At 43.8% G+C, this 23,676-nt stretch overlaps 1 protein-coding gene across 1 annotated transcript in view; it reads right to left on the bottom strand.

The window, feature by feature from the left end:
- Positions 1–22,919, bottom strand: part of grin2bb (glutamate receptor, ionotropic, N-methyl D-aspartate 2B-b) — a gene marked incomplete at its 3' end in the record, with an annotated part of 90,526 nt that extends 67,607 nt beyond the window's left edge. The window contains exon 1 of the mRNA XM_080446582.1: positions 22,212–22,919. Coding sequence (XP_080302708.1) covers positions 22,212–22,907 — 696 coding nt within the window. The 5' untranslated portion in view covers positions 22,908–22,919. The remainder of the gene's footprint in view (positions 1–22,211) is intronic.
- Positions 22,920–23,676: the final 757 nt, after the last annotated feature.

The raw sequence follows: 23,676 nt of genomic DNA, 5'->3' as shown, positions 1-23,676 counted from the left end.
TTCAGCTATTTGCGTGAAATCATCATCTGTGTGATCTCCTTTTTCACAGGATCTTGTCTGTTGGTCCAATGGCTTCTCGCTTAAGCGTGTGCCTTACAACCTCAAGGTCGCCAGTTCAAGCCTCATTTGGTGCAGGCTTCATTAAAGTTTCATTGCACACAACATGATTGTGTCAATTAATGCATGTGCAATTGTTAAAGATAACCTGAAATGCTTATTTGAGAGTATGTTTTTTCAATGTTTGACATACTTCATTCTGAAAATAGCCGATCTACAATCTCAAAACTTTTCAGATAGCAACGTGTTTCTGAGCTTGTAGATCGGCTGCTTTCACTGGTTTCGGTTGCGAGGAGACATACAATTTCTCTATTGGTAAATGGTTTGTGAACGAGTGATCTTAGTGTTAGTGAAACAGGGGCGTGGTTCATGACAGAAGGCAAGAGTTTATGATCTTCAACAGACAACATCAGCCTGGACAAAGTTATAGCACTATAAGTAGTGTTGCAGCCTATCGGTCCGAAGGTTGAGAGTTCGATTCCTGTTAATGGCAATAGGTTGAGATGTCCAATCAATCCATTCTGTTTCCATCTCATCAATCTATTCCGTTTCCATGTCTATCTCTCTTCAATCTATTCAGTTTCCATGTCTCTCTCTCTCTCTTCAATCTATTCCCGTCTCCTACCGGCTAATGTATCCGGTAGGAGACACAAAGTAGATTATTTGTGTCTCCTACCGGATACACACCCGGTCATCAAATTATTGGCTTAGGAATGCCACAAAAAAAAAAAAAATCCATGAATTCAAGGCTTCATGGGGTGTGCAATTGATAGAAAATAAGTCCTTTTTTGGGTGAAGTCATTTAAGTCGGCCTCCTGGTGGCGCTATAAAAGGCAAATGTAAAAAATGCAGGGCAAAGGTTTTTCGTTGACCTCTAGGGAGTGCACATACAAAGTTTTACACAGATCGGTGCAGTTATAGGTAAAAACACGAATAGGCCTGTTATAGCGCCACCATGAGGCTGAAAATTTCTTCCTCGGCATAGTGAAAATATGCGTGCAAAATTTCACGGAAATTGCATGCTGTGTTCATGATTTGAGGCATTTTGTTGAAAACAAAGCACTCCTGCAAACTTTGGAAGCCATTTTTAGCCAATCAGGATGGAATATGAAAAATCTGGAAGAACCGTTTTGCTTAATGACTATAGAGATACTGTGTACCGATTTGCGAGATTTTTGGACAAAATCTGTAGGAGTACTGTCAAAAAATATGCTTTGCACAAATCGGCCTCCTGGTGGCGCTATAAAAGGCCCATGTGAAAAATGTGGGGCTGACAGGAAATGGGGAGAGAGATGGGGAGTGACATGCAGCAAAGGCCATTGGGATTGGGACTCGAACCCGCAACGCGCTGTCAGGCTACTTTGGAGCATATAGGTGCCCGGACCGCTACGCCAGCCACTCCTACACATTTTGTCCAAACTATTTGTTATAGTCAATTGGCTAAGATTGGCATCTAAAGTTTGCAGGAGTGGCATCTTTTGAACAAAATGCCTAAAATCATGAATGCAGCGTTCGATGAATGAATGCAGCCATGAAAGTTCACACACGCCTGTTTTAGCGCCACCAGGAGAGATTTTTGCAACCTGACCTGGCCTGTGTTCCGAGGAGCACTTTTTCAAGTTTATGTTATTTTTAAAACGATTTAGAATAGTGAAAATAGCCGATCTACAAGCTCACAACACCTTGCATCGCAAGGCGTTGTGAGCTTGTTGATCTGCTATTTTCACTACTTTTATGCGACACTCTTGTATGATGAGGTAGGGCATGAATTTATGAAAAAACATAAAAAGTTGAAATATGGAGATATCTTTCTGCCCGACAGCGACAATATGCAATATTGAAACAAATATCGCGAATATCTTGGTCGACCATCATATTGGCTTCCTGCATACTCAGTAAAATCATTAGTATTAATTTAACTCAGAGTGTAGAAATGTACACTCTGTACACTCTGAGTTGCACATGTATATGAACACTGACGACTTCACAGTGTAGTGCATACACGCATGTCTTCCATCAAAAAAGGGACTTCTGTAGATGTTGCCTCGTGTGGGTGTATCACATCACCAAAACACATGTTTGCAACGTCCCCCTCCCGCCTCTCTCCATCTTCCCTTTCTTCTTCCCTCCTCCCTGGCTTCGCTGTTTCTCTCTCCAAGCACACAGGGTGAGAGTGCAGAACGGAGTCAAACGCAGTGTACAACAATGAGATAAATACAGTTCAAAACCCTGACAGAGAATTCTCTCACTCTCTAGCTCTCTGTCTCTCTCTCTGTTTTGCTCGACCCAACTGTGTACATTGTAAAATCCCCAGTGTTGGATTAACTCAATGAGTTATGGATAAATAAACACTGAGGATGTTTACTGCGTAGCACTATGGCTTCTTCTTATATTATGTTAACCGTGATTTTTTAAAACATATTTTATCTTATTTTTCTTGTTCTATTTTATTTCACTACAATCCAGTATTATCTGTTTTATTATTATTATCTATTATTATTGTAGTGGTTAGCACAGTCTTGCGGAACATGACACACCAACATTTCGCTGCTTGTACTGTACCACTATGATCTGGTATATGTCTGCTATTTTCAACACATATTCTTGAATTTGAAGCATTTTAACAACACAAATCTTGTATGGGGAGATGGGGTCCGTCGCTAAGAACATATTAATTTGGGGGTCCTTGACATGCTAATGTTTGAGAACCACTGCACTCAATACATTTGCTCAAAGTGTTCAAGCCTCTGTCTTTATACATAATGTATCTCTCTCTCTCTCTCTCTCTCTCTCTCTCTCTCTCTCTCTCTCTCTCTCTCTCTCTCTCTCTCTCTCTCTCTCTCTCTCTCTCTCTCTCACACACACACACAGTCAAATGAGATGGGCTAGATAAGTGCGGTAGCTTTGCCTACTCGGATACCAGAGGCAGTGAAAAAAGCAAAAATCAATCACCTCTCACTGGCACTGCCTTTCATCAACTATCTCTATCCCTCTTGGTCTTTGTAATACGTTTTTTCCCTCTCTTATGTTCACTGCGTCCTCCTTGCAGTCTCCTTGCTCTTGTTTATATTCTGGCTGTCATTCAAGATTTCCATCGTCCCATCGTATTTCAATATGTTGCTTTTGATTAAACAAAGAACTCCACAAAAGAAAAGATCTCCTCTGTCTCCTTTTTTCCCGGAGAGCAGAGCTGCCAACCAATTCCTCCTCCATTTGTGCAACACGTCTCCTTTACTTGCTGGAGACTTTTTGACTGACAGCAGCTGGCCTGTCAACGTCGGGGCGAGGGGTACAGAGGAGGGAGAGAGACAACTGAAGCTACGAGATAGGGGAGCGAGAGAAAGAGAGAGGGACAAGTGAGGGATAGGGAAAGACATTTCTAATTCAAAAAGACATGCAGTGTTTCCGTGGCAACTTGGTTTCCATGGAAACGGGCCTAGCTAAAGATGCCATTAGAGTGAAAAAATACCCACTTACACTCCGCTGCACCGTACGCACACAAAACATAAGGACATATTCAATCGTACACAAAAGCCTGCACAAACGATTTCACGTACTGTGCAGTACGCGTGTGTGTGCATGTGTATGCTCTCACACACAGCTAATTAACTAATACACCTGAGGTCAACAATGGTGCAATGATAGTCAGATTATGAATGTAGCACCATGATACATACAGTAATAGGCCTGCCGCCTGTGGAATAAGGGATGAGACAAATGGCTTACAAAACGCTTACTAATACGGGGGCCCCCAGGGGTTCGTGAGAGGGTTCCAGGGGGTCCCCAGTATTAGTTAATAGCATCAAAATGTGTTTAACAACGTTAACCCTAAAAGCTTGTCCCTGGCACAAAATATTTTCAGATAGGGGGTCCGCGGTAAAACCCACATTAATTTGGGGGTCTGGGTTTGAGAAGCACTGCTCTAATATATTCAATTGCACTTTAGTGATGAGTGTTTAGAGTGACTAACCCCCTTGCACACTGTGACCTCTTGCAAACCTACTCTAAATTGCAGCCTGATGAGTGACTGTGACTGTGCGTCATCCCACGCCCCCCCCCCCCCCTTACGTTTTTTCTGATGCATTAACCACTTAAACCGTCAACACATAGTGAAATGGACCCGAGTTACAACTGTAATTGTTATGCTGGTTCACTCTTCTGTTGTGTCACACGTTCCTATAGTCCCTCCTCTGAACGACATCATACTGTAGAGCGAGGGCCGGGCGTCTCCCTCAGCCAGCAGCCAGCTCAGGTGTGGGTGATCCCAATCAGCCCGGCTGCTCCACATCGCCATCAGGACAAGCTGGCAATATAAGTTGCTGAGAACTGGCACTCCACGCATGAACATTGACTACTGTTGTCAGTTTAGCTGTTAGAGGACAGTATTTTCTAGACAGTTCTAGAGTATTTTTTGAAAAGCTAACCGTGTCTGTTTTTTTCCAACCCTGTTGTCTGTTTTGTTCCAGGCTCCCTAGCCCTCAAACCCAGTGTCTCCCAGCTTCACCCACGCTCCTCAGTCCTCTCCACCACCGCTCCACTTCGCGACTCCCTGGATTTCCAAACCCTCTCACCTCCCCAGGATTTCCCCTCGCGCTCTCTACAGACCACCCCCCAACGTAACATTTATTATTTAATAAATTGAATTCCTTAACCTGTTTCCCTGTCTCTGTGTCTTTGGGGTCCCTGGCACATTTGGCTACGGTATTGGTCGGGCCCAAATCTCGGTGCCAAAAATAGCAGAGCTCACAATGCGTCGTGTTGTTGTTGTCTCGTAACTGTACGTATATACAGTATACGGTATGTTCCATACATGCGTCAGCCCCTGTGACGTGGGCCTTGTTTTGCGGTGGACGGCTGATGATTCAATGGCCAGCACACTAAGACCTTGTCAAAACAACAGCTGACATACCCTTATGCCACTGCGTCACTGGAACATGGCGTTCCTCTCCCAATATGCCCCACCATCACCCCTACAGTATGTCATCATACCCACCGTTCTGCCCAGTGCATACCTTAAGCCAACTGTAGTAAGATTGGCCCCTAAGGGCCAAGACTGGCTGATAGCGTTCTGCTTATCTACTGTATCTAAAGGGGATAGACACACACACACACACACACACACACACACACACACACACACACACACACACACACACACACACACACACACACACACACACACACACACACACACACACACACACACACACACACACACACACACACACACACGGATGGACGCTGGAATATATTTGCATAATAGTTAGTAATTATACCACCATGTACACAAAATATTACAGACACATACTTCCCTTCACAAACTCCCAACATAATGCAGCGAGACAACTATGATTTGCCAGGGGCCTCTTTCAGTCTTTTTGAACTAGAAAGTTATGTTCTCTTAATTCTGTCAAACACGCCACAAGATATCCATATTCATTGATTTATTGCCAGTTTCAAAATTGTATTAGTCTTATTTGTGTAAGACTATAGTTCTAGTATACATAGTTCTATTCCAATGTTACATCTGTGATCGCTTTACAATGTGCATTACATTCACCCATTCACACACGCACCATGCAAGGCACCAACTTGCTCACCAGGAGCAGTTAGGAGTTCAGCATCTTGCTCAAGGACACTTCCGACACTAACTTAAGGGGAACATTACAATCATTTTAAAACATATAAAACCAAGCCTGTAATGTATGACATATCTTTCATATAATACATACTAGAGTTCGGGCTGCTACGCAGCCCTCACACCTACGTCACACCGCCGATCCGACTGATATGGCCATATAAGGAGATCTCTGTATCTGTCAGTCCATGTCCCTTTTATGCTGTATGAATTTAAATGATTTACCAACCACTTAGTCATGACAGGATGAAATGATACCTCTAATCCCTCAAAGGAATGGATGATGTTTCCCTGGCCAGTCTGCAATTCAACACCCAGCGCTCTCAAGCAAATGGATTGATCACCTGCTTCATGACTAACACACAGTACAGTACTGCGATGTCATCCTCAAGCATTTTGTGGAGGATGAATCATATTCACGTTATATTTCCCATTCACCCATACAGTCTACCCCACTTTTTTGATTTCGTACACAAGCTGTGGCTGTTGATGGCTGACAATGTACTGTAAGCTTTGGGCCAGCATGTGTCAGGGAGTGTTACATGACTTTGTTATAGAACAGTAACAGCAGTAACAACAAAGTGGGAGAGAGACAAGGAGAAATATAGAGCAACAGATAGGAAAGAAAGAAAGACTGATATCGTCGCTGTCAGGCAGAAACCTTGTGTCTCATTTTATGTTTTTTCATAAATTAACTCCTATTTTATAGTTTGTATATGACATTGTTGCGCGAAAGTAACGAGAATAGTCTTTCTACAAGCTCAAAGCGTTGTGAGCTTGTAAATCAGCTATTTCTGCTATTTATGGCAGATAATCAAGAGGTTTACATGCATGTGCACCACTATGTGGGCGATGTATGTGACGTGTCAAGCAGCTGACCAATTTGGCCGTCTATTTAAGCTTACTGCATGCATTGTTTTTACTCTTGCTGTCAGCACCACTGAAGGTTGTATGTGCTTGTCTTCTACCCACCACCAACCCAGCACCACCAGTAGGCTCTGCTTTCCCTAAGGGTTCTTCTGGGTTCTGTTTTCCCCCGCTCTTAAATAGTCGTCTTCTAATGTGCTGAGGAGGGAGGGAGTAGTGCATTGCAGTGCCTGAACGCCAAGAGCAAATATAATATTCACACTTGTATTAGCATTTTATAAATGTAGATGACTTCTAGAATGACATGCCCAATATAGGGACGCCAGGTTGAAAGTCTGTCTGTGGATTTTACAAATATTTAACCAATGAAAAGTATCAACAAGAGCATGTGACTAATTACCTAGATTGGATCCTTGGAACATAGGTAATTCTTTTAATTTCCTGAAAAGTAACCGTTTTTGACACGGTGTACAATGTTTCCAACCGACAACGATGACAAATAAATTACTCTGGGCTCCATGTCCCTCCTCACTTTTTTCAGTTGAAAATCGGTCACCTTTATCAAGCGACACCCCCCCAGCCAAATCTGTGGCTCCCTAGCAGTTTTTACTGAGTGTGACTCTGGGATAACACTCACAACAGGGACTAACAGCACAGTAGGAGTGACATTTTACCTACAGTGTAATGTACAGCTACTACATAGTCGTGGGGCGGCAGTGGCTCAGGAGGTACAGCGGCTGTCTTGTAATCAGAAGGTTCCTGGTTAGAAGTGCTTTTGAGCAAGACACTAACCCCCTAACGTAACTGCTCCCGATGAGCAGTTAGAGCCTTCCTCCACCGTCAATGTGTGTCATTAACTGTATGTTATGAGTGAATGGGTGAATGTAAGGCCAGTCCACACCAATGCAACTCCTTGCAACATGCAACTACTTGCAAGCATTATCCCCAATGGCAGTTGCAAGGAGTTGCATTGGTGCGGTCTGGCCTTTTGCACATGGTAAAGCGCTTTGGAGAAAGGTGCTATATACTGAACATGCACCATTTATCATTTTCATCGTCGCTCAGTGGTCCTTCTGGCCGATCTACACGGTCACAGCTTTTTTCTGTTCTGGCCCCACAGTGGTGGAATGAACTCCCCACTGATGTCAGGACAGCAGCGTCACTGCCCATCTTTCGCCGCAGGCTGAAAACCCACCTCTTCAGGAAACACTACCCTTCCTCTTTGCCTTGCCTACTTGTTGTTAACTAGTTGTATGAACTCTTGTTTTATTGTTTTATTGGATCTTGTTTATTCGATACACTTATTTGTTTTAGCTCTTGCTCATTTGATTTTCCTATTTGTCTCATCTGTTTAAGAAATTGGTAGCTGATATATTGCACTTTTACCTTAGCGCTAGGTACAGTATACTCTTAGTTGCTTGTTTTAGAAGAGAATGCACTTAAGACTCCTGGTGATTAGTAGTTTCGTTCCCTACCTATGTTGAATGCACTTATTGTAAGTCGCTTTGGATAAAAGCGTCTGCTAAGTGACTGTAATGTAATAATGTAATTTATGCTGACTGCCCACATTTAGCGTTCTCTTAAAAAGGTGCTGGACTGACATAAGAGATAAACAAATACACATCAAACCAAAAAGGTTTTCAAATTCAGATCCTGATTAGGTCCCACTGGGATTTCTTAAAGTGTGAATGCAAGCAAACCTGAGGGAACGTTACCGTACATGTAGAATTAGCGTAGCAAGAGTGCATGCCTGAGCATTTTTGGACAACTCAACATGTGAGGACAATTAAGTGCAATTAATTAAGTGTAATTACTGCGTATAGGCAGTGGCAGAATCCATTGAATACTTCAAGGTCATCGGTGTCTGAATACTCCGGCATAGCAAAACTCACATTACACTGAACTGGGCTTTTAAGAATCTGTAAAAATAATGTTTTTTGAAGAGTTGCTGACGCCAGCTCAGTTTGTGAATTTAAATCAGTGACCATATTCAAGAGCAAAATGGCTGCTACTGTATGTGTCAATTCGGTCAATGCAGCATTTCTTCATGCTCAGGGAATACAGAAAGATAGAGAGAAGATAAAAGAGACAGCGAAGATAAGCGATACTGGATGAAAATAATCTCACATCATTTTCTGGTTTTCATGGTTTTACATAAGACTGAGGAGAGGGTATTAAAAATGGTGGACTAAATCGTGGGTATTTAATCCCAAAAAAAGGCATCAAGGTTGAGTTTACTCTGATTGTGTGGAGCAGAAGAGGCCAGTCATTAATATTCACTAGAGAGCCATCAGTTTGTTTGAACTGAGATAAGAATAGAGAGGAGATATAAGGGGGAAAGAAACATTCTTTTGGAATCAGGTTTTTCTCTTGTATCAACAATCCCAAAGCAACTCCACATTGTGGAAAAATACAAGTGTGTGTGTGCGTGTGCGTGTGCGTGTGCGTGTGCGTGTGCGTGTGCGTGTGCGTGTGTGTGTCTGTGTGCGTGCGTGCGTGTGTGCGTGTATTCTTTGTGTGAGTGGCAACTTCATTGGCACTCACTCATTCACTCACTTGCCTCTCTCCTCTAATAAACTCTGGTTTAATGCTAATCCAACACTCAGACCTCCTACTGTGATACACACCATGATGTGTCCACTACAAGTGTGCACTTGAAGCAGAAGGCTTTTAATGAGATGAGTGAGATGAGATGAGATGAGTTCAGATAGATAGGAAAAGAAAGATAAGATAATCTGAATGATATATGCTTGTTTAGTACATGACTCCATAGATCTTGTGTGAGCGTAAAATCTACTAAGACACAAATGGTCGGTGTAGTATCCTGAGGATAATGGCTTCACCCATAGAATAGTCTAGCCCAGGTAGACCCATATTGATGACGTAATGTAATATGCACGCCAGAATTCATGTATGCAGCCCAGTGTGTGAGTGTAAAAACAAAGAGAACGCTCTACTTGATACAAGTGGGTGGACATTCTATTTATTTCCACTAGACACTAACAGAGTGACTGCAAGAACAGAAATATCACAGGCAGGAGCTGCATGGGGAGTTGTGACATGATCCACAGAATCCAGGGATATTTTTTGAATTTTGAAACTTTCAATACTACCGCACTTATCTGCTCTAGAGCCACGCCCTGAGGGAGACACTAGTAGTGCGTCGAAACCGGCCAGTGTCCCTTTGGCGGTTTTGTTTTATTTTAAATGTACAAAGGGGCGGCAGTGGCTCAGGGATACAGTGCCCGGTAGAGTGGCCGGATAGGAACCGCGAGGTTTCCAGTTCGATCCCGGGCTCCCCCAGTGTCGTTGTGTCAAAGTGTCCTTGAGCAAGACAGTGGCCCTCATTTATCAACGCGGTGTAGACCAAATAATGGGCGTACAGCAAGATCACTGCAACTTTCGGCATTTATCAATATATCCTGGTTTTGCCTTTAGCGTACCACCCGCTAAGATCCAAGTCAGGTCGTAGGCAGTTGTTAGCTTTGACTGCACCCGTTTGTTTCATTGTAGACATGCGGAGCAGCATTCTCTGACCGTCTGACAGGCATTGAGAACCAGGTTGAGAACCAGTGGTCTAGCCGACACCAGCTCAGGGCTCCTGAATCGCTGCCTTGGCACTGCAGTGTGTCTACGTAGGTGGTGCGCCTCTTTCCTTTCCTGGCAGTGCCCTGAGTTAGCTCCCACAGTGTCAGTTTACTTTCCACCATTTCTGGGTGCCTGACACATTAACTTAATTCAGCTAAATCCATTTCTTGCTTTCTATTTCTAATTCTTACATGTTGTAACCTAATGTCCACACAGAGTCTGTCAAGAAAACTAATGTTTCTCAGTCCAAATATCACTTATAAGCTGTAAGGCAAGAGGCTATGGGCTACAAACCCCACTAATGTGAGTGGTTTATTTGTGCAACAAAGGGGAGAGACCTGCCTTATCTGGTTCATTTGATCATTAGTACTTTGATCAGGAGTACATGCTCCTTCAGAGGTTGGAAAAAATATCCGGTTCGGACAGGCTTTCCAAACAAGTTTGGAGAGTCAGGACGACTGGGGGTGCCATCAGAAGTTCTGAATGATGTCAATTTGTAGTTATATCACCTCCCTTTCCGAACAAATGTTCGGATATCGGAAGGAGCATATGAAAAGAAATACTGTACTGATAACAAATAGAGAAATGTTAATTATTGAACTTTTTTTTTACATGGTAATGAGAATGTATTGCATATTTACTGCGCAAATTAGCGGAACTCTAGCCAAAAATACCTCCACAAAACAAATGTCAAATTGTTACCCGATTTAATGCCTTAACCAGAGTACTTGCCTTGTGTGTGTGTGTGTGTGTGTGTGTGTGTGTGTGTGTGTGTGTGTGTGTGTGTGTGTGTGTGTGTGTGTGCGTGCGTGCGTGCGTGCGTGCGTGCGTGCGTGCGTGCGTGCGTGCGTGCGTGCGTGCGTGCGTGCGTGCGTGCGTGCGTGCGTGCGTGTGACTGTGCATGTAAATGCACTGACTGAGGAACATGCAGCCCCAGGCTTTGTCTTTTCATGACATCACACATTAGTTTGGGATTTCTTGCTTGGTTCTAGCTTTGTGAGAGTTGTCCTTGCTCATGAATGAGTGGTCAAAGATGAAAAGAATTCGGATACAGTATGTTAATGTTGCTGCATAATTCATAATCCATCTCCCAGTCACATTTAGTTGGACATTTTAGAAGATCTGAGGCCAGAAATAGAGAAACAGCAAGGGACAAGCAAACACAATAACAAGAAGCCAAACTTCTGGAGAGCGGAGGGGGATTTAGACAATTAGAGCCGGGGGCATTGGGGTCTTTCCCAGGGGAAAAAGAAAAGAAAATGATGATGCCATTTTCTGCAATTTGACAATTCAGTATGTACTCAAACATTTTGGGGAGATTATTTAAAAACTACAGTTATCTCTTTACATAAGGGTAAATACTATACTTATTTAGAGATTTTCATGTCAGTTATTTGTACTATTATGGTTATTGAAAATTACACTCATGCATTCACTAGCTTCTGCTGCCACTTATCTTGAAAAAGAGCTAAATCTTGTCTGCTCCACCCAAACAATGTTTTGGGGAATAAATGAACATAGAAACACTACATCCACAATGCAAATGAATTTAGTGAACATGGATAACAAAGCCACAGATGAAAGTAATTTGCCAACAGCTGTATTTTCAAATACAATATGCATATGGAAGTATTATTAGTACAGATGATGAGACTGTGCTGACATCACATAGATAGCAGTGTCTGCTACATTACCAATAAACCGTGGTAAACCTATTTTCCAAACTGCGCAGCCTCCTTGAAACATCCATCACCACCACTAGCACTAATTACATACTGTATAACCTGTAACCAAAAGTAGGGAAGACAGACAACAAGGCGTCGCTGTCGGGTGGAAACCATGCATGTCCAAAAACTGTTACTTTGAAGAACCTGTGTTCCAACGGATCCATTGTAGTTATTATTCACTCAAGCTCTTGTAAATACTTAAGTCATTGGATCAATAGTAAACCCACATTTAACCACTTTCACGTTCACTTAGTGTTTATGACGTAAGGCATTAATAAAAAACATAAAAAGTAAATATGGAGTACAAGAATTCTGCCTGACAGCAATGAAACAATGAAAGTATGAGAAAAACATTAATTAAATCAAGCAAAGCACCATACAATGCTAATTACTAAAAGTTTTCATTCATCAAACCACTTGAATGGGCATGATGTCACGGGTAACAATAAAAAAACTAGAATTTTCGCAATTCAGGGCAATTGCAAAGTGTGGTTGCGCCGACGCGGGTCGCGGGTCGCTGCCGCCGGGACTCGAGGAATACGCTGGGAGGAATACGGTCGGAGGCTGCACCAATTACATTGTCACGTCACTCCTGAGATCACTTGCGTTTCATTTAGAGAGGATTGATCCCCCCAAAATAAGGTTTTTGCATCAAACGGTTACGTTTTGTCCATTTGTGGCGCCCCCTATGGATCAAAGTGGAAATACTTTTGTGGATTCGTTGAGTAAACCACCCTTGACATGTGATTCAAATTTGGGATTGACCGGACGTTTTGTTCGTGATTTTTGGCCTTTTTTGTAAAACGGGCCCCTCCCGCTAACTTCGTAAGCCATTTACGGACGAACGGTACGGACTATCAAAATTCTATGACCTACGGTTCAAGAGTTATAGGCCAAAACGTAAAGTGGGCTGTTATAGCGCCACCATGAGGCCGACTGGTGTAATTTTTTTTTAAATAATTTCGGACTAAATTATAAACCTCCCCTCCAAATCTGGTAACTCTCTTATGGTTTCTGAGAAAAAAAAACTTGAATTTGAGTTTTTCCACTTTTCCATTAAAGTGGATGGGGAAATTTAATGCACTAATAAATCAATATCAATAAAACTATGCAACCAATCTCTTAGCAAAATACAAGCACACGATTCCCGGTGAAGCCGGTTATTTTGATATATGGCACTAAATTGGGAAAAATAAACTGTGGGAGGAGATGCGCGCCAAAGTATTGTTTATCTAGAAATAATAATAAAGTATCCCTAGAACTATAGTCTGGTTGCCCTGTTAGGGCAACCACACTAAAAAGAAACACGGCCCGGACCACTGGCGTAGCGGTCCGGGCACCTAGGCTCCAAAGTAGCCTGACAGCGTGTCAAATATCCCCTCATGCAGAAGCATTAAACATAATGGGGGTTCACAGTACATGCAGGTGCAACAGTGGAATATTCGCAATTCTGGGAAATTGCAAGTGTAGTTTCGAGTCGCGAGTTACGGCCGCAGGGACACGAGGAATACGCTGGGAGGTATACTGTCGGAGGCCGTGCGACGTGTGATTTGAATTTGGTGCTGATCGGATCCTGCGTTTGTGATACATTGCGTTTTGATTTTAGGAAACAGGCCCTCCACCCACAAATTGATCCCCCCAAAAATCATTTTTTTGCATCAAACGGTTACATTTTGCGCATTTATGGCGCCCATGGGTCAAAGTCAAAATACTTTTGGCGATTCACTCTCCCTGGCAACACCGAGTTGCCAGGTTCTGGGAGAGAAACAAGCAACCAGCGTTAGCTCATTCGGCATTAGCGTTAGCTTCTCAGGGACTTTCAGTGCATGTTTGAGTATCATGAGACTCTACAATGAGCAGTAGTAGAGAAAAAAATAACTTTGCATCGGTTATAATAGACGAATTTCACTCATACACGCGCTCCCATTATGCCAACGGAGGGGGTCGAAAAAATGACGACAGGGGAATCGCTGGAAAAACTCAACGCCACTTTCTACGTCGGTGAGTGACTAACGACACATCAAAGATAACACTTAAAATGTCCGGATCTCTCCTTTAAATACACCCTTGACTAAAATTTGGGTTTGATTGGACATTTCGCTCATGTTTTTTAGCATTTTTTGTAGAATAGGCCCCTCCCACTAACTTTGGAAGCCTATTACGGACGAACGATATGGACTATTAGAATATGTTTATCACATGGGTCCAGAGATCATGTGTACCAATTTTTGTGAGATCAGGACAAAGTTTGTAGGAGGAGGAGCAAAAAGTGTGTTTTGAAGAAAATTCAAAATGGCGGAAAATCTATACAGACGCAAATGAACGTGGCCTATTTGGTGAGTTGGGTCATGACCCAAGGAATCCATGGAAAAGTATGGCTGAGTGAGATCAGATAAATATGGAGGGGGCAGCCCAAAAAACAAACAAAATCTTAAAATCAATTCTAAAGCCAGTGGATTGAGGTGAGTACTGGGGTGATATGGTCAACACTTTTTGTGTTGTGCCAGTGACGCCAGCATGGCCGTGCTCCAATCTTGACAGCAGGGTCCTGTGGTCCACTGTGTCGTAGCAACAAGGCAGCAGGGCTTCCTGTGTCAGTGATTAAAATGATTAAAGACTCTAAGGTGTGCAGTTTCGGTGCTGTGGCCAGATCTAAAACCAGACTGGAACATGTCATAAATGCCATGAGTAGTTAAAAAGGATTGTAATTGGAGGTAGAATACCTTCTGATAAAAAACTGGAGTTCTGAGATTGGCCTAAAATTGGAGAGGGCAGAGGGGTCTAAGTTTTTCCTTTTCAGTAAAGGCTGCACCACAGCTTGTTTAAAAGCAGCAGGGACAGAGGCAGGTGTTAATCAATAACAGAACACCTGGACCGACAGAATCAAACACTTCCTTAAGAAGGTGGGACAGAATGCAGTCAGAGGGACTATTTGTAGGTCGCAAATGCATGACGACATCTGAGAGTAAGGCTAGAGATACAGGCTGGAACTGACTGAGGGTAGCAAATGAATCATCAGATCATAAACAACAGATGAGCAAGCACCCCATGACATAGCCGCCATTTGGTCCTTGTGCCGATGACAAATATCCATATGGGACCATATAACAATGACCAACAGGTCAGGTTTCTGCACACGCCTCTGGCCAAATGCATCCATATTCTGGGGGAACACTAGCCAAAATAGCCGATCTAAAAGCGTGTAAATTGTCTATTTTTGAGAGATTTTGTGTAGATGGAAAAAAACCAGTCCAAGTACAGAGTCAACTCTCTGGTCCAGTTTGAGGGTTTAAGTGGTTAAGCCCTACTGGTATATACAGTACTTCATTCACCGGTGTCCCCCAGGTATACTTGGCCCCATACATTTTTCACCTCTTCACTAAATGTTTCGCCAAATGTTCCCCTATCATAGGGTTCATGTGGTTAACATGGAATGCGTGAATAATTGTTGCGATCAATCAGTGATTGTCAGTCTGTCTGACTGATGGACATTTTTTTTCCGTATCAAGAACATAATTTAGTAACTAAAGACAGTTTTTTAATAAACAAATTGTATGCAATTCTTTTCTCTTGCCTTTCTTTCATCAGGGGAAGCCAGACTGCATTAATGACACAGAGGAATAAAAGCACAGAGAGGAGAGTTCTACAAAACAAACAAAACACACTTATTAATATTAATCCACGGGTTTCAGAATTGGCCACTTTGCAGACTCCATTTCTACCCCTAGAGAGGTTCACTGAAAGAGCAAGAACTGCAAACCACTCGATTCGCATGCTGGAAGAAAAAAATAAAGTTATCTCTTTTGAAGTGGAACCAAAAAACAAACAAACTGTATCAACTTGAAGAAAACCAGACCATTCCTCATACATTTTATGAGGAATGGTTTAGGGATGGAAGCCTCCTGGTACCTTGTTTGCGCTGAAAACAACTACCGTAATCTCCCAAACCACAAGGACAGGGCCCATTATCTTTGAACACCAGCATGCTTACACTTACGTGTGTTCACACACGCATGCACGCACATATTACTATACTTGGGAGGACATCAGGACGCCATTGAAAATGGCACACGTTGTGAGCTTGTATTTCGTCTATTTTCTGTTGTGTGACATTGCAGCACAACTAAGTGTAAATAGGGAAAACTCTAACCCCAGACCCTAACTTCTAAATTCCTAATCCAAACCTCAATCTTTTCCTAAATGTAAGCCTGGCTCCCCAAATCTTGTTTTTAAGCATAAAACAACAATTTCTCTTGTGAGAACCAGGAAAACTGTCCCCACAATGTCTATCTCTCAAATTCTACTACATTTGTGGGGACACTTGGTCCTCCTCACAAGTATAGCAATACAAGTATGCAAGCACACACACACACACACACACACACACACACACACACACGCACACACACACGCACGCACACGCACGCGCACGCGCACGCGCACGCACATACGCACATACGCACATACGCACACGCACACGCACACACACACCCGCACGGCTTAACTCCCAACAATAGATCTGAGAGACCTCATTAGTCTCTGGAGCCGGAGTTGAGTGTGGGCCGGGGCCAACACTGCTGTCCTATTATGCCAATACCAACACATGGCACGGTGTGAATTAATGGCTAAATTGGAGTGTGTGAATTGTTTGGTGCATAATGGACCTACCTGCATCTGTTTCTGGCTCACCCCATTTATCATGATGGGGTGAGGGAGGGAAAATGAAGCCAGGAGCACTGGGAGGAATCCTATGAATACAATCAACCAACAATGACTATTTATTTCACCATGCCACTGTGCACTGACGCCAGTAAGCATGTGGAATAATATAGCTTAAAGATCAGCTGGGAAAAAAAGGTAAATGTACGTCTGTGGAAATGGAAATCGTAATTGTTCAGTGATCAGATATCAAGCAATCAAATGGTTTGCCCTGCACAGATGCCTGAAGACAAAGCCTACTGGATATTTTGAAAGGAATGGATTAGACATAATTGTGGATTGATAGAGAATGGACCCAGCAACCTGAAGGTAATTGAGTTATTGATGCTGGAAAATGCACGCACGCACGCACGCACGCACGCACGCACGCACGCACGCACGCACGCACGCACGCACGCACGCACGCACGGACGGACGCACGCACGCACGCACAGTTCTGTTCATACAACTCCCCCACATGACTCTATATAGGCTTCATGTTACATCTCTCCCACACAGCTCTCTGTCTTTGCATCGGAGAATTCACCAGCATTCTGTCCTTTTTCTCTTAACCTTATTTACGTACGGTACATTGTACACTGCAGTGTTATTGTGTGCAAATTGTCAGAAAAACCTCTGCAATACGTACTTAGCACCATGTGATACCTCCACACCTCACCCTATGTCCACTTTTACCCCCGGTTTGTTTTCTGTCATTCTCTCTACTTCACTGTTTTCCTCACCAACGACAATCCACCCCTCCCCCTTCCATGACGAGGGCATGGTGAACATTACCCCGTTTTTCAGGCCCAGAAATTAACATGCCTCATCTCTAGCTGACTTTATATATAGAAGACAAGTAAATGTATAAGCAAGTGGTTTCCACGGCAACCGTATCCGCCACACCGAGCTCTACACGCGTTTGATCGCCCATGCCTGTGCACGAGTGCGTACACACTCGGCACTCGCGCGCGTGTGTGCGTGTGCGCGTGTGTGTGTGTGTGTGACAGTGAGTAAGCATCAGAAGGAAAAGATAAAGACACAAGCAGAGCCTGGCAAGTGGAAAATCACTTCTAAGAAATCCCTTCAATGAAGCATCAACATCATACACTGTACACTGCAAAAGACATCTTCCTCTGGTGTCTCATTCTTCCGACGTCTCTCTTCGACAGCGTTTTAAAACATCCGTTACACCTCTGCCTCAGCCCGTCTCCTACAACGTGTCCCTCTCAGTTGGCGCCCCTCGCTGTCTTTCTGTCAGGTTTCAAATGTGGTAATTATATGTTGAGATCCTTGACACCCACACCCTGCTGTGTTATTTCATAGCCATCACTCCCCCCCCCCATCCCCCACATACGCCTTTAATCCTTTGTTCTTTCTACCTCGACAATATCATTCCCTTCTTCTTCCCCCCTCTCCTTTCTTATCGTTGCTCTCTACTTTCATACTGTCTCTTGCCCTTTCTATAGATCCCACCCTAATGCATTACCAAAAAAGTGTTCCTGTGGCTGCAACGTCTTGCCCTTGTCTCTTCTAAAGTGAACCCAGGTGAGTGAGTTGCATTGACCACCATGAAGGAAGACGAAAGAGGCATTCAGGTTTTATGAGTGTTTTATGAACCATTTCCGACCTTTGCAAACAGCCACAGGCCTTTAGGAGAGATGGCTTTGCTGAGGGGGCATTATTCAGTTCCCCTTCATTTGGGACATTCATGTGGTTCTTCCTTAATTCAAGTTGAGAGACAGGCAAAAATATCCAACTGAAAAAAAGCCTATAGCACTGGTTACAGACTACTATACTCAGCATCATATTTTGGAACATTTATTTTCAAATCTTATAATGCAACGAGACAGTCAAATAAAACTCTTCAGTTTGGTGGGCCCCAAGTTCCTAAGGGGCTTCTACAAAAGCTCCACCGAGAGCATTCTGACTGGATGCATCACTGCCTAGTATGGGAACTACACTGCCCTCAACCACCAAGGGCTGCAGAGGGTCGTGCGGAGTGCGGACAGCCCAGGGCGTCAGCCCATGTAAGATTCCCCTCATCCGGCAGGGACCATGCACAGACGTTTGTGAGGGCAGGTGCCCTAATGTACCCCCCCCCCCCCCCCCCCCCCCCACCACACACACACACACACACACACACACACACACACACACACACACACCACCACACATATCCACACACGTGCAAAAAAGGTACAAACAAATTTTTTTAAACCTACAAACGGAATGACATTTCTTTTAGAACAACAACACAAACATGGCCTATTCATCACTGGATGACGGTAGCATATTTGGAAACCAGAGAAGCTAAACAATCTAGTCCCAGTCAAGCAAAAGTGTACAGACTTTTTATATACAATAATTAATGCATAAGCCCTAAGAATTTTGATTGAAAAAAGCCTGGCAAGGGAGTACCTAGTATGTCCACACTTGGGCGTGATATGTGACAGATGTGCTAGCCATGTCCTAAAACCAGACTTCACGTATGTCTTAGAAATGCTGAGGAAGGCCTAGGGGCTAGGGCTGTCTTCTTCTGCTGCTGTGCCTTATTAAAAGTGTTAGGCGACATACTTATTTGCGAGCGCTGACGACTTCATTTGTTATTTTTGTGACTTTTGTTTCTTGGCAAAAACCAGACTTATCAGGTGGGGAAACGACATGACCTAGCCAAGCCGATGCTTTCAAGAGTTATAGGAAAATACGAAAAGTGGCCTGGCATACGTCCCCATGAGGCTGATTTGAATGATTTTCCGAGCAGCTCACACACAGACACACACAGGCGAAAACATAATCACCGTCCCCGGGCCAGAGATAACAAAGGCACCTACATTGTTGCAATTGTTGTTGTATTTTTAGTACTTTGTTTTGTAACTGCTCTTTCTATTGTAATTGTATTGCTATTTTCTCATGTTGCTGCAATGTTGAGGAGTCAAAATCCAATAATTGTACTCTCTATACTTGTATAATGTGATAACAGTAAAGAATCTTGCATTTACAAATCAACAACCGCTGTAGTGTATCCAATACAAACCTCTGTATTTCTCCAACAGCTAGGCTGAATCAAAAGGAGAATACAAGCCCCAGCCTCAATGTGATATGGATTCCCTGAGTGTTCAGTAATTGACTCACTCACTGGTAAGCCTATTAACACAACATTATTCTAGTGCACTGTTTGAATAAATTGTTCCATTACTAGATCACCGATTCTCCATGTGTAGCCTAGATTAGATGCAGATCTCTTATAACCTCATTTGATAAATCCAACAGAGCCTTTTTGACTTGTCAAGCATTCCATGGTTTCACACTGTGATTCCTCTTAGTGGTGAGTCAACTCACTGTCAACAACTTCAATATGAGGTTGGATACACTCAATTCACCACTTCTTAAACCCTCTAGACTTAGTAAATGACCTGAGTTGGCTCTGTACTTGGTCCTCTTTTTTCCATCTACACCAAATCTCAACGCGTGAGCTTGTAGATCTGCTATTTTTGGCTAATGTTCCCCCCAAAATATGGATGCTGGGGTTCAAGTGGTATCAATCATCAGAGGGGTTGAATTGGAATAAAGACCATTCCCATAAGCTGACAGATTTGGGTCTCTTGTAACAGAGTCTCTAAAGAAGTCATAATTTCTTCCCTCATGATCCTATGCCAAAAGAATAATATAAACTCGAGACTTTTATCCTTTTTATGTTTAACACTAAGTGAAAAACATATGGATGTGGTTATTTATACTCCACATTGTTACTACCGATGTCTCTCTGGCGATATTACTTTCATGAACATAAATGTCTCTTTAAGTCTCTCCTCATCTATAGTATGACCGCACCTTGGGATTTAACTGGCTTGCTTAACCCATTAAGACCTGAGGCCGATTCTACAAATGTCTTCTAAATCCTAACAGTTTTCTGAAACACTTATAATAATAATGAATTGAATTGCATTTTTATAGCGCTTTTCCAAGTGCTCAAAGCGCTTTACAATGGTTCATTCATTCATACAGGTTACTTATGTTGCTATAATATCAGTGGTTCTCAAAAATGTTCATGTCAAGGACCCCAAAAATGATATGTATTTGGCCGCGGACCCCCATCGCAAAATATTTAGTTTCCAGGGACCCCCCCGAAGCAAATATTTGAGTTACAAAAGTTTGCTTTAAAATATATATATATCCAAAGATTTTCAAAAATGTTCATGATTTAAAAAAAAATAGCAGATTTACAAGATGCACTCGGTGCCACGCTATGAACTTGTATATCTGCTATTTTTGGATAGCCAAAGCATAAAATAATGGTTAACCCATTTAGACCTGAGGCCGATTCTAAAAACGCCTTCTAAATCCTGACCTTTTCTGGAAAACTTCAAATATGTATTCAAAAATTACAAAAAATTATGTTGCTACATACTGTACATAGCAACAGGAACCCAAAAGGGGTTCCCATCTTGAAAGGTATAGTTACAAATAGGGGTTCCCGCCCAAAATGGGTTAAAGTGGTTAAAATCTAAAACGACAGATGCTTTCCCGGTCTTCATGGGTTAAGTTTTCATCCAAAGTAGAGGATTTGAAGTATGGCTGCATTGAAACTAATAATTTCTGCTTGGTACCGAAACCCCCAAAAAGAGAATTTAGAAGCAATCAGTTGTGCTGAATTCAAATGTTCACAAACCCAGTATGTTTATCTTTTAGTTATATTACAACTTTAAATGTGTTCCCTAAAACTAAAATCACAGAATTTTTTGGCTGGCCTAGCCACAAGTGTTAACCACATGAACCCTATCATTCCTATTCTGGGCATGTCATAATAGGCGAACATTCGGCGAACAAAGGTGAACATTCGAATGAAAATAGCAGAGATTTGGTGAAAGGGAAAAAAGAAGGTGGCCAGAACACAGACCGCTGGTGGCCCTGGTCAATGAAGTATATAGTATTTAAGTGGTTAAGATTATGGGGCAGTGGTTCTCAAACTTCTTTATTTCAAGGACCCCCATAACTCTGAGAGTGTACATATTTTGGTTCCATTTGTACACTCTCAGAGCAACCCGATCTCCAGAGGAAACGTTGTCTTTGAACGTTTTTGAAATTCCGTGAATAGACACGGAAAAACCCGAAATTCCGTGCATAGCCGCCTCGCATCTCCCCCATTGTGACTAAACCATGACGGAGGCGCGCAGTCACAGGCGAACTGTCACCCCGTGAAGGACCACCGAGGGAGCTAAGGCGACGAGTTGCCGTCCTGAACGGTGTGACGTTCGCCTGTGCCTACTCAGCGCCGTTTGAGTTATGTACCGATAGGCACAGAATCGTAAATTTTGTTGTGGGGACTGCTCTGCTTCCGGGTTTTTCCACCGTGGGACTCGCCGTACATATGCACGCAATTTCGGGGTTTCTAGGCGACTATCCACGGAATGAAGTGCACTGGATCCGTGCAATGTTACGGAGATCTCTGGAGATCAGGCTGCTCAGAGTTACAGACCTGATCCATTTGGAACCCCCTTCAGGAACTCTGAGGGTCCCTGGACCCCACTGTTCTGGGGAATTGACTCCATGTGCATCGCATAATCCTTGCACAGTGTCATTTTATTTTGTCCCTTCGCCAAAAACAACAACAACAACAACAACAAAGTCCTTACCTTGGCTGCCATGACCATGGAGGAACCTCCCCTGATCCCCAGGATGGGGATGTGTGTCTGGGCTGAGATGAAGTCCAGGATCTGGGCGATGGCCTCCTGGTCCGTGTCGTCCCCAAACACCACACCCTGCAGCGAGTGCCGTGTCATCTGTCCACAGATCCTGTTGATGATGCTCTTGGGGTCGGTCTCGTTCATGGTGACCACCTCCACTTTGGGAGGGAAGGGGATGTGCAGGAAGTCCTCCTTCTCCAGCCCCACCCCCAGCGTCACCTCACTGGAGTTGCCCACCAAGATGACGGCGATGCTGAGCGAGCTGACCAGTTTGGGGTGTACCGGGGAAACGGGGGGTGAACCCACAGGGTAGTGAGGGGGCACGAGGGGGGAACCCCCCCTCTGGCCGCCACCCCCCCTTTGACCTCCCTGCGTCCCCTGGGCACCTCCCGGCCCTCCTCCGCCCGCACCTCCACCTGGCCCGCCGGTCCTGCGGCACTCGCCGACGGGAAGGAGGAGCAAGGAGAGGAAGAGGAGAGACAAGGACAGGGAGACGGAGGGCAGAGCCAATCGGGGATGAGGATGGTGGGACGCGTGGTCCGGAGCGGGAGGAGGATGCGGTGGAGGGAAGGAGGAGGCGGCGGGGGAGAGCAAGAGTCTGTCCTGAAGACGGGAAGGAGAGAGGCGGAGGCTGACAAGCATCATGGAGGAGTGTAAATGCAATCCCTGGAGGAACACAGAGAGAGAGAGAGAGAGAGGAGGGGTAAATCTGACGCACACAGAAAAATTAGTAATACTTGAAATTGTATTGAAAAAAGAATTAAATACGTTATTGTGCTTTAATGATACAGTCCATAACAAAACCAAGTGCACACTGATGCAGCTGAGCCTTTAGACCAGTGGTTCTCAAGGACCCCCCCCCCCCGGAACTATACGAAGAGTATACAAATGGACTCTCAGAGTTACAGACCTGTGAGGATCAAGGAACCCTGGGGGTCCCTCCCCGGACCCCACTTTGAGCACCATTGCTTTAGACTCAAACGGGTAGTGAATGACCCACATTGCCAGGATATCAGCACACACACACACACACACACACACACACACACACACACACACACACACACACACACACACACACACACACACACACACACACACACACACACACACACACACATACACACACACTACTTACGGGTCCATTTGGTTCCATTTGTTCACTCTCAGGGTTAAATTAACGCTTGAGCATTTCACAGTGCCCTTTGAGAGGAGCCTATACGTTTCCATAAAGCATCAAGTGACAAACGGCAGATCCATTATTTTGTGCTGTGACTGCCACGGAGGGACCCTGTGGCACACTTCAAAGACCAGTGTGTGTGTGTGTGTGTGTGTGTGTGTGTGTGTGTGTGTGTGTGTGTGTGTGTGTGTGTGTGTGTGTGTGTGTGTGTGTGTGTGCGTGCGCGCGTACATG

This window comes from Gymnoscopelus braueri (assembly GCF_963280865.1).
Source record: "Gymnoscopelus braueri genome assembly, chromosome: 2".
NCBI classification, from domain to species: Eukaryota; Metazoa; Chordata; class Actinopteri; order Myctophiformes; family Myctophidae; genus Gymnoscopelus; species Gymnoscopelus braueri.
Note: the sequence above shows the minus strand (reverse complement) of the source record. Positions and strands in the feature narration are given on the sequence as shown.